General features: G+C 43.4%; 1 protein-coding gene across 1 annotated transcript; it reads left to right on the top strand.

Moving 5' to 3' along the window:
* The first annotated feature begins 3,390 nt into the window (after nt 1-3,390).
* Nucleotides 3,391-4,357, top strand: LOC117592932 (ring-infected erythrocyte surface antigen-like). The gene is made up of 2 exons (XM_034287433.1): nt 3,391-3,427; nt 3,513-4,357. Exons 1-2 carry the CDS (start codon nt 3,391-3,393, stop codon nt 4,355-4,357), a joined length of 882 nt encoding a protein of 293 aa, XP_034143324.1.
* Nucleotides 4,358-16,438: the final 12,081 nt, after the last annotated feature.

Genomic DNA, 16,438 nt, shown 5'->3' with positions numbered 1-16,438 from the left:
CACCCTAATTTGAATATGTAATATCTTTGGAATCAAGCACGTAAAATGCCTGATAGATAGCTATCTAGCAAGTATGGCTTGATACCATGTATTTGGCTATACAAGCAATTTAAGGAAGTTCTTTAACTTCACAAAAAAGGAAGATTTAAGGGAGAAGTGGTTAACATTCATTTCCCAAACTCAATACATTCTAGTATAATAGAGATTATCTAACTATCTAACATCAGCTAATTTATCTGTCAACGTTGAGCTAATGTTGAATCCTCAAAATTCTTGCTTTTACTTACAGTACTTAACTTCTGCTGGTTAACTTAGCTAGCTGGCTTGCTAGCTTCTGGCTTAATTCAATTATAAAACATCATACTTTTTTAAATAATAAGGCAAAGCCTTTACCAATAATATAGTAAAGATATACACTCACCTAAAGGATTATTAGGAACACCATACTAATATTGTGTTTGACCCCCTTTCGCCTTCAGAACTGCCTTAATTCTATGTGGCATTGATTCAACAAGGTACTGAAAGCATTCTTTAGAAATGTTGGCCCATATTGATAGGATAGCATCTTGCAGTTGATGGAGATTTGTGGGATGCACATCCAGGGCAAGAAGCTTCCGTTCCACCACATCCCAAAGATGCTCTATTGGGTTGAGATCTGGTGACTGTGGGGGCCATTTCAGTACAGTGAACTCATTGTCATGTTCAAGAAACCAATTTGAAATGATTCGAGCTTTGTGACATGGTGCATTATCCTGCTGGAAGTAGCCATCAGAGGATGGGTACATGGTGGTCATAAAGGGATGGACATGGTCAGAAACAATGCTCAGGTAGGCTGTGGCATTTAAACAATGCCCAATTGGCACTAAGGGGCCTAAAGTGTGCCAAGAAAACATCCCCCACACCATTACACCACCACCACCAGCCTGCACAGTGGTAACAAGGCATGATGGATCCATGTTCTCATTCTGTTTACGCCAAATTCTGACTCTACCATCTGAATGTCTCAACAGAAATGGAGACTCATCAGACCAGGCAACATTCTTCCAGTCTTCAACTGTCCAATTTTGGAGAGCTCGTGCAAATTGTAGCCTCTTTTTCCGATTTGTAGTGGAGATGAGTGGTACTTGGTGGGGTCTTCTGCTGTTGTAGCCCATCCGCCTCAAGGATGTGCGTGTTGTGGCTTCACAAATGCTTTGCTGCATACCTCAGTTGTAACAAGTGGTTATTTCAGTCAAAGTTGCTCTTCTATCAACTTGAATCAGTCGGCCCATTCTCCTCTGACCTCTAGCATCAACAAGGCATTTTCGCCCACAGGACTGCCGCATACTGGATGTTTTTCCCTTTTCACACCATTCTTTGTAAACTCTAGAAATGGTTGTGCGTGAAAATCCCAGTAACTGAGCAGATTGTGAAATACTCAGACCAGCCCGTCTGGCACCAACAACCATGCCATGCTCAAAATTGCTTAAATCACCTTTCTTTCCCATTCTGACATTCAGTTTGAAGTTCAGGAGATTGTCTTGACCAGGACCACACCCCTAAATGCATTGAAGCAACTGCCATGTGATTGGTTGATTGGATAATTGCATTAATGAGAAATTTAACAGGTGTTCCTAATAATCCTTTAGGTGAGTGTATAAGTGGTATAACATGATTTGGAAATCACATGTAAAATTAGGATATATACTGTTTGTTTGGTGGCTTATGCATGACGTGTATTTAATTGTTAACATAGTTATTTAGTGGTTGATTAAATCAGAGATTAGAGATATTGGTAAGATTACAGAAAGCCAAATGAGATTAAAATGTAATTTTTTTTAGTTATGTTTTCCAACTTGGAGGTATTTGCAGGGTGACCATTGCAGAAGCCAATCTAATGATTACTGTAAAGTAGTCACCGGGAACATACACAGTTTCAGTGTTATTGGACCTGGAGGGGATTTATTGGCAAAAAGTGAAAGAAACACAATCAAAATGAAAAACAAAAACCCAGGGGCAGGGAAAAGCATCCCGCTGTCCTTTCACCCCCTGCTGCCTTGAGCTGCTTTCCTGAGGCCTGTTTTATACTTCCCCTGACAAAGCCTGATCGGGGGCAGGTGTGCCTCGTCAGGGGGTGGGAGCTGAGCTGCGTTCAAGGCTAGCAGGGCCCCATTTTGCAGCCCCTGGCCAGGCGGTCCCCCTTGGGGCTTTGGCCCAACGCTCTGTGCGTTTGTGCCACATGATCCATGCTGAGCTATGGGTTGACTCTGCATCCGCAAAACAGTACAGAGAAAAACATATACATGTTATCGCCAAAGCCAACACCCATAACTTTTGGCTGGTGTGTTTCTAGGAGATTCTGGCTTCAGTCAAATCAGAATAAAAACAATTTATGAAAACAAAACAAAAACTGGAAACAGCATTCACATTTAACCACTCAATGACACTTTGAGATCGTTGTTTTTTTTAAAACACATATTGACTCCCTTTAATTCAAGTCACTACATAGTAACTATTTAACAGACCAGTTAATGGGGGTGTTCATTACCACGCCGGGCCATGAATCCAGGGCAAAAGTTAAAATGTTTACTAACGTATCAAGACTTTAAAGTAAAATACAGTGTTTCTGCTCTTGCTTAACAGATAGATGGATGGACCCACAAATTTATGGGTTTGTGTTTTGGCCTGGTCCCAACTGCTAACACTTTGTGTGTGTCTGTTTACGGGGATGAAAGAAGGCATCTGCAAAAGATAAAGCCTCTTTACCAATTCAGGGGTTGGACCCACGACACAACGTTACACACTCAGGGTAATCTGGAAACACTGAGGGCTACGGGTAAGTTGTTACGAATGGCAAAATTAAATATTCTCCAACAACAAGGAGTGAAAAAAAGGTTGAAGAAAGACGTCAGTGCTGATAGGAAACAGGTTAACAGTCCTGGAGGGGGAGAATGGGATCTGAATCCTCTGGAAACCTGAGGCACATGTAAATTGCTGCAAGAACCCAAAGAACTGTGGGATGAGGGTGAGGAGAATGAGGAAGAGGATGGGAGGAGTGTGGCGGTATTATTTGGGTGCAGTTTGGATGTAGTTACGGATGATGGGCGACAACTCAGCCAGTGTTACTGGTTATTATGCTAAAGACTGCAAAACATTTCTTTGTGATTCACGTCATGTGGAAGTGTGAGTCCTGGTGTGGTTGGAGGAGGGAGATGGAGGAGGGCACAGGGACATTTTCTGAAGGACACGTTTAGATGGATGGTGTATGAAAACTGTAAAATCTTTTAAGTTTAACATATTGTGAACCTTTAATTGTCCACTGTGAATCAACAAATAGGCATGAACACGTATCCTGTGTGTGTTTGTTGCTTTCAGCGAGCCGTCGGGCCCAGCAAGCCAACCTTCCTAGCAATGATTGGACAGACGGGAAGTGGAGGTTTCCTGACAGGTCAAGGGTCATTTAGCCAGACAAAACAAGACGCTGTGTTATTTTGTCCACCAGCTTTCTAAGTGGCCACTTTTCCTTTGTTTAGAAATCCCTGTCTGTTACCTGAAGTCTGAAGGAGTTGGGGAGAGGGTGGAGAAGAGGGTGAATGAAAGGAAGGAGGAGTGCATGGAGGAGAAGGCAGAGAATAGGGTGGAGGAGAGCATAGAGGATAGGGTGGAGGAGAGCGTAGAGGATAGGGTGGAGGAGAAGGCAGAGGATAGGGTGGAGGAGAGCGTAGAGGATAGGGTGGAGGAGAAGGCAGAGAATAGGGTGGAGGAGAGCGTAGAGTATAGGGTGGAGGAGAGTCTAGAGGATAGGGTGGAGGAGAGTGTAGAGGATAGGGTGGAGGAGAGTCTAGAGGATAGGGTGGAGGAGAGTGTAGAGGATAGGGTGGAGGAGAGTCTAGAGGATAGGGTGGAGGAGAGTGTAGAGGATAGGGTGGAGGAGAGTCTAGAGGATAGGGTGGAGGAGAGCGTAGAGGATAGGGTGGAGGAGAGCGTAGAGGATAGGGTGGAGGAGAGCGTAGAGGATAGGGTGAAGGAGAGTCTAGAGGATAGGGTGGAGGAGAGCGTAGAGGATAGGGTGGAGGAGAGCGTAGAGGATAGGGTGGAGGACAGCGTAGAGGATAGGGTGGAGGAGAGTGTAGAAGATAGGGTGGAGGAGAGCGTAGAGGATAGGGTGGAGGAGAGCGTAGAGGATAGGGTGGAGGAGAGCGTAGAGGATAGGGTGGAGGAGAGCGTAGAGGATAGGGTGGAGGAGAGCGTAGAGGATAGGGTGGAGGAGAGCGTAGAGGATAGGGTGGAGGAGAGCGTAGAGGATAGGGTGGAGGAGAGCGTAGAGGATAGGGTGGAGGAGAGCGTAGCCATGAGATGGACAGAATGTGTTAACTGAGAATTCAAGGGCGATGGTTGCAGGGGTTCGGGACACTGGCCCTAATGGTCTTGCTCTTTCTCACCGTGGCTTTCCCCCCTTTATGTCCCCCACCCCTCCCCCACAACTTGTCTGGATGTGGCTAAAAATAGAACAAGCAGGAAGGTACTTATGGGACCAAGGGGAGGGGCACAGGGCAAAAGAACCAAGCAACGACATGGTGTGTGTGTGTTTTGACTCGATGCAGCTGTGGTTTGTCTGTCAGGGTCTACATCCTTCTGAGACTATTACATCTACACAGGCACACACGCGCGCACGCAGACGCACACACACCCACACGCATGCGCACGCGCACACACACACACACACACACACACACATGTGCACAGACAAACATCCATAGTGCCACACACACACATACACACATCAGGAAAAAGAGTAATGGGTCCCGGACAGCCAGAGCCCTAAAGAATGAAAGAATGTGCAACATGAGGCAGAGGAACAGCTGTACAGGGAAGGGATTTAAAGTCTAGATGTTTTGGCCGGGTACAGGGATATGGACTGATGAGGAAAGAGAGTGAGACAGGAAGTGATGAGGAGCAGAACATTGTTAGACAGACGGAAAGGCTAAGAGATCCAATAAAAAAGCACATCCATTAAATCCTGCTCAATTTGTTTTGAACTCACTGCTGTCTAATTGTGGAGGAACTGCTGTCTTGGAAAGAAGCTCGACACATCAGCTGTGGAACTACAGGATTCTGACTGGAAACCTCAAGATAGTTGAAGCAGGATATCTTCAAATCCCTAATTCGATTCATGAAACATACTGCAGAAAATCAGAAATGGAGAGATTGAAATAACACATGGTTGATACACATATACCAACATGATCTCTCAGTCTGTATTCGTCCGTCCAGAGGAGAGATCATCATCTGTGAGGGGGAGAGAAAGCAAATGTCTATATTGTAAGTGAAGGAACGAGCAAAACAGGGGAAATAGTACGACTGCAAATGGATGGTGAGTGTCAGGTATTAGAGTTACAGTATTAACGTAAGTTATTAACGTTTTTAAAGTAAGGGTTAAGTACTATGGTTACAGTATTAAAGTTAGGGATAAGTATTGTGGTTAAAGTACTAAAGTAAGGGTTAAGTATTGTGGTTAAAGTATTATAATTAGGGTTAAGTATTATGGTTAAAGTGCTAAAGTTAGGGTTAAGTACTACAGTTAAAGTATTATGGTTAAAGTATTATAGTTAGGGTTAAGTATTATGGTTAAAGTATTATAGTTAGGGTTAAGTATTATGGTTAAAGTATTAGGATTAGTATAAGATATTAGGGATATGGGTTAGGAGCTAAGGTTTAAGGTATTATTGTTACGTATTCATTCTCAGAAAACCTCCCTCTGATCAGAACCCCCTTACAGAAAACCTCCCTCTGATCAGAACCCCCCTACAGAAAACCTCCCTCTGATCAGAACCCCGCTACAGAAAACCTCCCTCTGATCAGAACCCCCCTACAGAAAACCTCCCTCTGATCAGAACCCTGCTACAGAAAACCTCCCTCTGATCAGAACCCCGCTACAGAAAACCTCCCTCTGATCAGAACCCTGCTACAGAAAACCTCCCTCTGATCAGAACCCCGCTACAGAAAACCTCCCTCTGATCAGAACCCACTGTGAAGCTGCTGGATTTCTTAATGGGCAGCCATTATGGGGGTAACAACACATCCGCTGGGCCCCCGCCCCCAACTCGGGGTCCCTTGAGGGGTGCGTGTTTTTGTCCTCTATTACAGTCCTTGTTTATTTATGCCCATACGGCCAGGCATAACTCCGACCCCATTGGCTAGTTTGTAGAGGATCACACGCATGTGTCTTGCTGAATGTTGCATAGATTTATGTTCATATTAATTTACTTTGTGCAGTGTTTCTTCATTTCTATTGAAAACATTTTACATTATCAATGGGGTTCTGTGTGCTGTCTTGTAGCAACTGAAAATGAGAATTGGTTCTCAACTGACCTGGTTGAGAGGCACAACAGTGCTTGTCCACAACAGTGCTTGTACAAAAAGTGCTTGTAACAAAACAGTGCTTGTACACAACAGTGCTTGTAATAAAACAGTGCTTGTAACAAAACAGTGCTTGTTCAAAACAGTGCTTGTAACAAAACAGTGCTTGTAACAAAACAGTGCTTGAAACAAAACAGTGCTTGTAAAAAAACAGTGCTTGGCAAAGTGGGCTAGAAGTCAACGTCACCCATATAATTCTGCATTTATCCCTTGTTATTCATATCACTGTTTAGACAATCCCAGAGCTATTATTTTAGCTTTTTAATTATTATCTAATTGTTTATTTACTTTAATTAGAATATTTTTGAGAGGCGTCTTAAAAAGACAGCTGATTAAGTAGGTTGAGATTTCAATGTACTGCGCTAATGCTCTCACACATATATACCAGCACACACTCACACACACATGCACGCACACACACATACATATCCCTGTGTGAATGGGCGGACTGGAAATAAAATTAGGTAATCATGGTACAGTGGGATGTAGGTGACGTTCATTATGGTACTATGTGTTCATAGTGAAACCTGGAAAATCTGAAACATGTTCAAAGATACTGAGCTGCAAACAAACACAACACTGTCAGACATGAACACACACAACACTGTCAGACATGAAAAAAACACAACACTGTCAGACATGAACACACACAATACTCTGTCAGACATGAAAAAAACACAATACTCTGTTAGACATGAACAAACACAACACTCTGTCAGACATGAACACACACAATACTGTCAGACATGAACACACACAACACTCTGTCAGACATGAACACACACAATACTCTGTTAGACATGAACAAACACAACACTCTGTCAGACATGAACACACACAATACTGTCAGACATGAACACACACAACACTCTGTCAGACATGAACACACACAATACTGTCAGACAAGAACACACACAACACTCTGTCAGACATGAACACACACAATACTCTGTTAGACATGAACAAACACAACACTCTGTCAGACATTAACAAACACAACACTGTCAGACATGAACACACAACACTCTGTCAGACATGAACACACACAACACTCTGTCAGACATGAACACACACAATACTGTCAGACAAGAACACACACAACACTCTGTCAGACATGAACAAACACAATACTCTGTCAGACATGAACAAACACAACACTCTGTCAGACATGAACACACACAATACTGTCAGACAAGAACACACACAACACTCTGTCAGACATGAACAAACACAATACTCTGTCAGACATGAACAAACACAACACTCTGTCAGACATTAACAAACACAACACTGTCAGACATGAACACACAACACTCTGTCAGACATGAACACACACAACACTCTGTCAGACATGAACAAACACAATACTCTGTCAGACATGAACAAACACAACACTCTGTCAGACATGAACACACACAATACTCTGTCATATATGAACACACACAACACTCTGTCAGACATGAACACACACAACACTGTCAGACATGAACACACAAGACTCTGTCAGACATGAACACACAGATATGACCATACAATACTGGATAGGAACAGCAATGGCCTTGTTAAATAGCTACATCAAGCTATGTAATAACACACTAACATATGTAATAACACAGTCATTTACGTAATAACACAGTAACATATGTAATACCAGTACATATGTAATAACACAGTATCTTACGTGTAACGGGCCATTAGACTAAGTTAGGTAGCTAGGAAACTGGAAAAACAAAACGTTTAGTTTACATGAAATAACACTGATGGTACGTGCTTAGTACAACATTATATATCACAGTAACAGCGGTGCAAAATGTTTCTACCCTTTGAGGTTCACTTGTGTGCGCATGTTTTTGTGTTGCTATGTCGTCGTTCAGTAGAGAGCACCTGTAGGCCTGTATGGTTTTCATGACTCTTCCAACCTTCAGAAGATAAGAAACCACACAGACTCTACATTACCAAGAATGCAGCAGTGAATAACCTGTGAGCAGCTACACACTGACACATACAAACTCTTGTGAAATCCCCCCCCTCAGTGGTTACACTAAAACACAACGGTCGGCTACATTACTAGCTGTGACTTAATCGCAGAGTGTACATTTATGTGAGTGTGTGCGCGCGCGCACGCGCGCGCGTGCGTGCGTGCGTGTGTGTGTTTGTGGTAGATAGAGAACAGGGGCGACGCATCAACACACCTGCATACTGCCGGAAATGCACCCCTCACCGCATACACACAAAGACACACACACTTACACACAAGCTCACACACACACACACACACACAACACTGCCATCTGCTATTTAGTCTCTCGCAGTTTCTCTCGACTATGCCCCTGTTAGTTTGACATGCATAATGACCACTGTCAATAATGATGTAAGTCAAGCAGTGGTCCCACAGAATGAATTAAACCCCCCCCACCCCAAAAGCATGACAGAACCACATATTGGGCTCCAATCGTCCTTGCAGACAAAGGGTTGTGATAGGCGCACGGACAAACACTTAGCCTGTGAAATGATCTAGTTAGGACTTGAGGGACAGTGATTGTGTGTGTTTTCTCAGTGCGTATGCATACAACACGGTGTAAAACCTAGGCAGCAGGTGTATGAGTAGATGCCTTTGCAGTCCATATATGCTCCCACACACTTCCTACATGCCAGACTCAAAGTGACTCATCCCTATGGGATGATCGGGGAGTAATGGACGATGAGATCTTCGTAATGGATGGCAAGGTTCTATCTGTGTTTTATTTTAGACTTGGATTATTGACATTGCCTTATTATGTTCAGTTTTTCTTATCTCTCAAGTACTCTAGATACCATCATTATTGCTGTTACGTTCAAAAGAACACCAGACGAAAACTGCAGACAAACAATGTGAATGTGTTAAAAATGTCAACAGAATGCAGATAGAAAGAACTATAATCTAATATAACAAATTTAATATTTGTAAAATCCATCGTAAAGTGCACTCCAGAAATATTGAAACCCTTGGTAAATGTGTGGGAAAAATCAAAAATGTAATTGAAGTAAACCTGTACAAAGAAAAATCTAATTATTAATCAAGTCAACAGTCTTCTCAATAAAAAATGTCATAACTATTTGTACCAGCTGCAGCAGCCTGCTCAAGATAAGATAACAGCAGTGACTGGTCTCTCATGTTTGATAAGTTGGGAGAACACATTGCAAGAGATCCGAGACCATTCATCAACACAATCTCTCCAGAAACTTTGGACTCTGTGGTCCTTGTCTTTGCACTCTTCTCTTCAGCCCACCCAAATCTGTATCACTTTGGTTAAGGTCAGGGTACTGGGATGGCCGTTGCAAATGCTTGCTTCTGTGGCAATGGAGGAAGGCTTTGGATCGTAGTCCTCGCTGGAGGAGACGACTGACTGTTCACCCAGTGTACATGTGGCCATGTACACTAACACGGATCCCAGGGCCTTTGGAAGCTAAACAAGCCCCACAGCATCACATATCCACCACCATACGTTACAATGGGGAGTAGTTTCTTTTCTGCATGATCATCCTTCTTTTTATGCCAAGCCCACCTCTGGTGTTTGCAGCCACAAAGCTCTACTCGCATCACATCTGGCAATAGAACCTTGTTTCCGATCGAAGTTCTGATGACATTTAGCAAACTCAAAGGCGTCAACTATTATGTCTAGATGAGAGTAGAGTCCCTCCTCTGAAAAGTAATACAGAAGCTTGTCAAGGCGTGGTGGCATCCAATTATAGTTGCGCAGATTTTGTGAACCCAAGATTCAAACAACTTCTGCAATTCTCCAATTGTCATCCTTGGATAGTTATTTTTACCTCTTGGACCATTCCTCTTCACTGTGTGTTGAGCCAGAACCAATTTGAGTCCACTTCCAGGCAGGTTCATCACAGCTGCAGTTGATATGAACATAATTTATTATTGCCCTAAAAGCGGATAAATATATTTCCAGTTATCTTACAACTTTTCATGGCAATTGCCCGGTAGCATTGCTAACATAAAAGAAATTGGTGATGGTGATCAAAGCGTTTTTAGCTATGATACAGATGATTGGTGAGATTACATAGTGTATATCGGGGTGTGAAATACAGACACGAAGAATAGATTAGCCTAACTTTAGGCTAACTCACCCTGGCATCGTCCCCCACACATTTCTATAGTATTTCTATTGTTTTGGTTGAGTTCTATGGACCTCCTCACCACACCTAGTCAAACTATTTAGGGTTAGTTCCTTACAGCCCACCCTGTCCTTGTTTACCTGGTTTTGCAGCTAATCTGGATTCTGCCTAAAGTCGCTGGACACCTGTATTTATTGACCTGCTTGTCATCTGAACATGCAAAAATATTAATGTGGCACAAAAAGGTCAGCTACTCTTCTATTCTTCACCTGGCACAGCCAGAAGAGGACTGACTCCGGTTCCTCTCTAGGTTTATTTCTCATATTTGTTTGCTCGTTGTGATTTTCTGCTTGGTACCTGCTTGGTACACCTTGTGACAGCTGCTGATGGAAAAGGGGATTTATGTCAAAAATATATTTCATTGATTGAACAGGAAATTAGTCAGAGATAACTGTCACCAAAGCTAGGACACGGCCTTATTGAAAAAAGTGGGATTTCCCCAGCATCCAGATCTGCTATGTTTCTGTTAAAAACTGACTATTTAAAATGTGTGTGTGTGTGTCTGTGTGTGTGTGTGTAACTCAATTTGACCAGCACTCCTAAACATATTTTACTTTTTGTAACAGAAAATGTTTTGGAGATCTGATTTTCATTGATGAGATAATCGTCCCAGTTCCTTCTTGCTATATGCTTCCACTTCCTTTCCAGGTGGATTTGAAATGATGAACTTATGCTTCAGGTTTATACATCTGTTTCCATGTCTACCTGTGCATCCAGCCAACCGCTAGCCAAACACAGAGTGTACAGGCCAGCACACGTCGACAATACTTGAGCATGAGAGATCATTTTTGTTTGTCAAACAGCAGCAGAAAATCTGTCAGCATGTCACCAGAGCAATTTTTTTTTGGAAAGGGGCATCTTGTTCATTATCTTGCACCAGCTTGAAGTTCATCAAAGCTCATTTCAAATGTCGCCTAATAAACAGAACGTTGTGGAAGAAGTCAGGACCACATGATAACATTATTGTGAGGTATCTATATTGGTGCTTAAACATGCTTCCCACCGCCAATTCTCACATTATACATTTTAGTCAGACATGTTACCAAATCAGCACAAATTTTTATGTTTCAGGTAATTCATCTGCATGAAATGGTTAGATGGGAACCTGGCTGGTGTCTTGGTTATAAAATCTGCCAAGTCAGTGGACACGACATGTGAACATAATACTTTCTACAATCTCTGATTTGAGCCCATAATCCCATGGGCTTGCTGATGTATATGTCATGTCCTCCAGACATACACAAGATGTAAATAAACCCATAGTCAAAATACACAAGTTTAAATGTAGTCGGTGTCTGATTTCTGTTTTGAAGCAGCTTTACAATTTAAGATATGTAGATTAGAGGACTGAAGAAGAGAAAAGCAAGAATGAAGACAAAAATCTGTCTCATTTCGTGTTTGTCCAGTCTGGCTCTCTACCTCCCCCATCCCCTTTCTCAATTTCAATTCAATTTCAATTTAAAAGGGCTCTACTGGGCCGAGATGCATCGCCAAAAGCAAGTAGGAACCCTGTCCTTCCCTGCGTTTGTAGTGTATGTAGGTCAGTGTAACCACAGGGCTGGAGTGGAGCTCTACAGGTGGCCTGGGTCCACAGCTGTGAAGCACAGAGGGGCTTGTAGCTTTTTACTCAGAAAACACACCGCAACACATATTACACAGCCTGTTACCAAGCCACAAGTGCACATGAATGCGAGCACGCAAACTCACGTGACCGCGTGCACACACTCCAACACACACACACACACACACACACACACACACACAAACAAACACTTCTGAAGAGCTAACCATTGCTTAGGAGATGTGACCTGTTTGTGACTCTTTAAGAGCGGATCACCGGCCCCTGGTCTGCAGCAGGGGAAACCCTGGCATGGTAACACGACCTTAATCACCATCGCCCAGTCATCACAGAACACTTCCCATAAGGGCCTCAAACTCAAACAAGTATTTTTTATTCACGTTCATCTTTAACCTCCTTTATTTAACCACGTAACTACGGATTCCAAAATGGCTTTAGAAAATACATTCGATTGGATTGAGTAATTCATTTGTCATGCTTTATGGAGGAAACTTTCTTAGCTGACTTGCGCAGAAGATTAGAATATCGGTTAGAATAAAGAGGCAGATGGACAGAAAGAACTGACAGATCGTCACAGAGACACGCATGCACAGCTAACACACCTAAAACCGAAATACCCCCGTCTCACTGTAAAGCTCCATGGTGTCCAGGCCCCCCCCCCCCTGGGGATTCTGGAAACCACAGAGGTGCCGCTCAACTATTTGACATTTACAGACCTGAGAATAGTGAGCGGTTCACACCACTCAGCCTGACTGCATCGCTGTGTCTCATCAGATTAGTTTCAGTTAGTTTTTTCTAAAATATACGACACGCTCGCAAAGATGCGTGGGCTCCAGTGCATTGGGCCACACTGATTGCGCTGTGTTCATGTGTCGCCTCTCAACCCTTTTGCCTAATGTGTCCTAGTTAACAACACACTTCTAATTAAAGGTATGGATTTTTGTATTAAGTACGGACTATGTTCAGTTGTTTGTATGAAAACGCATTCAAACATGGCAATGTCTCGCTTCTGTCTGTAGGAAAAGGCAAGGCGTCATGCTACACCATCGTCCTGAAACGGCTACGTGGATAGAAATCGTTTCTTTTGACAGTTAAGACATTAGCAGGAGACAATGTTTATGAATGTTCATACAATGATCATAATAATACCTAGAATGAAGGACTAGTCCTTAACGGTGAATCTCCAACGAAGGTTGACATAATACGTAGCCTGCTGTGAAATAGGCCATGGGAAAATGGGGTCAAAATATTTGGCTATGGTTCCAGCCATACGAGGAGTATTTTCCAAAGGGGAACAACCGCCCCCCCCCCCACCCCCAACCACCCACCCACCCAAACACACACACCCACATAGAAAAATGCTTTTTGTGAAGTCAAATGTTTCTTATCGTCAGGAATGTTTGGCTGTCAGGCGTTATTTTAAACACACAGACACACGTAGCAATTCCCTCCTTCAGTACCTTCCCAATTCCTCTGGCTTGGAGGAAAGTTAGATGGGGGGGGGGGTCAAAGTGTTTTTCTTTCCCTTCACAGGAACAATGTCGAGCAAATGTGCAAGTGAGAAAGAAAACAGGCAAAAGGATCAAGTGAGGGGTGTGGACTGTCGACTAGCACCTAGCTCGTTGATGAGTACAGATAGTCAGTACGCAGCCCAGGGAAGAAGCCCGTTTGTTGATGCGGACCTGCAACTTCACTTTACCTCAGCTAACACCTGACTTATATAAGGCATATCTGAACAGATGGACCAGATATATGAAGGCATCACAGCACACACGTCTGTCTTGATTGTTTCGATTAATTGCTGGCGTGACATCTTTATGTATTAATTTAATGTATGTTTTCTCCGTAAGCTTCATTTCACATTGACACGCTTGAATCATTTAACATTTGCTTGGTATATACTGTGATTTACTTACTACAAGGCTCGACATAGTGTTTTAGTAACAGACTAGATGTACTGTGTCTTATAACCCAGCTATATATGCTGTGACTTTGTATAAGGCTAGATATACAGTGACTTTGTATCAGGCTAGATATACCATGACTTTGTATCATGTTAGATATACCGTGACTTTGTATCAGGCTAGATATACTGAGACTTTGTATCAGGCTAGATATACCGTGTCTTAGTACCAGGCTAGACACACTGTGGCTTTGTACAAGCGCTTGGCTAAAATACTCAGCTCATCCACACCCATATTCTGTTAACTGCTGGCATATGATCCATGTTCTGTCCATATCAACTCCACTGGCTAAACCGCTAAGCACTGCAGAGACAAGGTTTATTGACATATGTATGTAGTTCTGCGCCGCCACGACCCTGAAAACTGAAGGAGGAAGCATGTTATTCTGGCCCGAAAGAGAGCCAAAAAAATAAAGATCTATGTGATATGTGTGCGTTCCAGACATTCTCTAGCGGGCCACATGGTGGGTTTGCAGTAATGATATTTGGATGACTTGAATCAAGGGCATCCAACTTTCAATCTAGATAAGTAGACCGAGAACCAATAGAAAATGAGGGGGAAAATTGACTTATTTTCTTTAAGGCAAACACAAATGATCTCTCATGCTATTTTTGTTTTGTGGGGAACCCAGAAATTCATTTTCCCTTTCCCCTAGCTCTCAACCTAACCTTAACCTCAATGATCTAACTTTTATGCCTAAACTTAACTTAGCCCTAACGCCTAAAACGTAATGCCTAAACCTAAAAATAACCTAGCCACCAAGCCAGAAATATAATTCAGGGGACTGATTTGACTTCGGGTCCCCACATGTATGTACTGTACACACACACACACACACACACACACACACACACGCACGCACGCACGCACAGATAGACAGGACAGGTGGACAGACACACACACTTGTTTTTAACGGGGGGAGGTGGGGCTTGGGAGTAAAAACAAAACCCCATTTAAGGGGACCAAACATTAGAATACAAAACCCTTATTATCTTCATCAACTTTCTCAGTAGAATAGAACAGTGGCATTTGGCGCATAGACCGGATCCATTATCAGCCTGCCCAGAGGTGCTGCCCCGGCGTGGGGCTTTAATAAACCACATATATCGTTATGCTAATTCGGGTGGTGGGCGGGGGGTGCTCCTCCTCGCCTTCTGAAAGAATACACCACACGATCTCTGCGCTTTGTCTAGCCGTTACCGCTCCCCGCCGCGCCATAATAACGAAGCGGGGCCAACTACACCTTCTCCAGTCCGACGTGACCTGGAGGGGGCACCCCACAAGCCGCCTGGGATGAGCACACGGTCGCGACAGGTTCAAGGGGCATCGCAGAGTCTCTGGAGCAAGTGCAGGCCCATGGAGGAATACCTGTCAGGTTTGGGGACATCGAATGATAATGTGTGTGTAGGAAAACAAACTGAATTAGAATTGAGATGCTGCCCACACAGTTCTGTAGATGATGACAACCTCCCTAAAGCGCCGCATTCAAACCCCCTCCGGGAACACAGCTCCCGAACTACAGGGATTTGTGAGAGTCGATAATGATTAACGGCACTGCTGTTGCGTGGTGGAAATATCACGGCATGACTCATTTCATTGGACATTTTCGTCACGATAACAGACGGACGGGCACCACAGCGCAGAATAGCCACCCATCCAAACCAAATGGACGGCACACGATGTTCTCTGACTCTCAGAATTGACGCTGCATGACCGAAATGAATGTTCTAGTGGGTTCTTTTTTTTTTGTGTGTAACTCACCAGACTTATAGAAAAAAAACAATTTAATGATTATTTTAATAACGGTGTGTGAAATCTCCCCCGTCACCTTACTTGCTGGAAACCTGTAAGAGGTCGACTAGGCTTAGGCATGGATAGCTGCTGCCTTGTACGGTTAGAGAACAGGCGGTACAAAAGCACAGTGGGTATCATTTCTACAATAGGATTACATTGTTTTGTGGAGAGCTGTCTTTTCTTGTTTATTCATAAGTTAAGACAGAGGCGAAATATAGGGGAAGAAGACCACCAACAGTTAAGCTGCTCTGAAAAAGGCCATCAGCTACATGACTGAAGGAGAGGGTGTTCTAATGGTGGGCCAGATTGGAACCCACGCCTGCACCGACACTTGTGTTCCGGAGACAGAGGTTTACAGCGCCAGACCAGCCCAGGCCACAAAATACAGTTTTAAGATTGCGCCACCACCAAGCACAACCAACAAACGGCCTCACCTAGGAGATGGTCCCCTCCGTCCAACCCTCACGAGGGTCTAACGGCTCAGGGTCTTATCAGTGCCCCAGCTCCATGAAAACACTGACAATTAACCGTC

Source organism: Esox lucius, chromosome 17 (genome assembly GCF_011004845.1).
Source record: "Esox lucius isolate fEsoLuc1 chromosome 17, fEsoLuc1.pri, whole genome shotgun sequence".
NCBI lineage: Eukaryota > Metazoa > Chordata > Actinopteri > Esociformes > Esocidae > Esox > Esox lucius.
The sequence above is the reverse complement of the archived record's forward strand: the minus strand, read 5'-3'. Positions and strand labels throughout refer to the sequence as shown.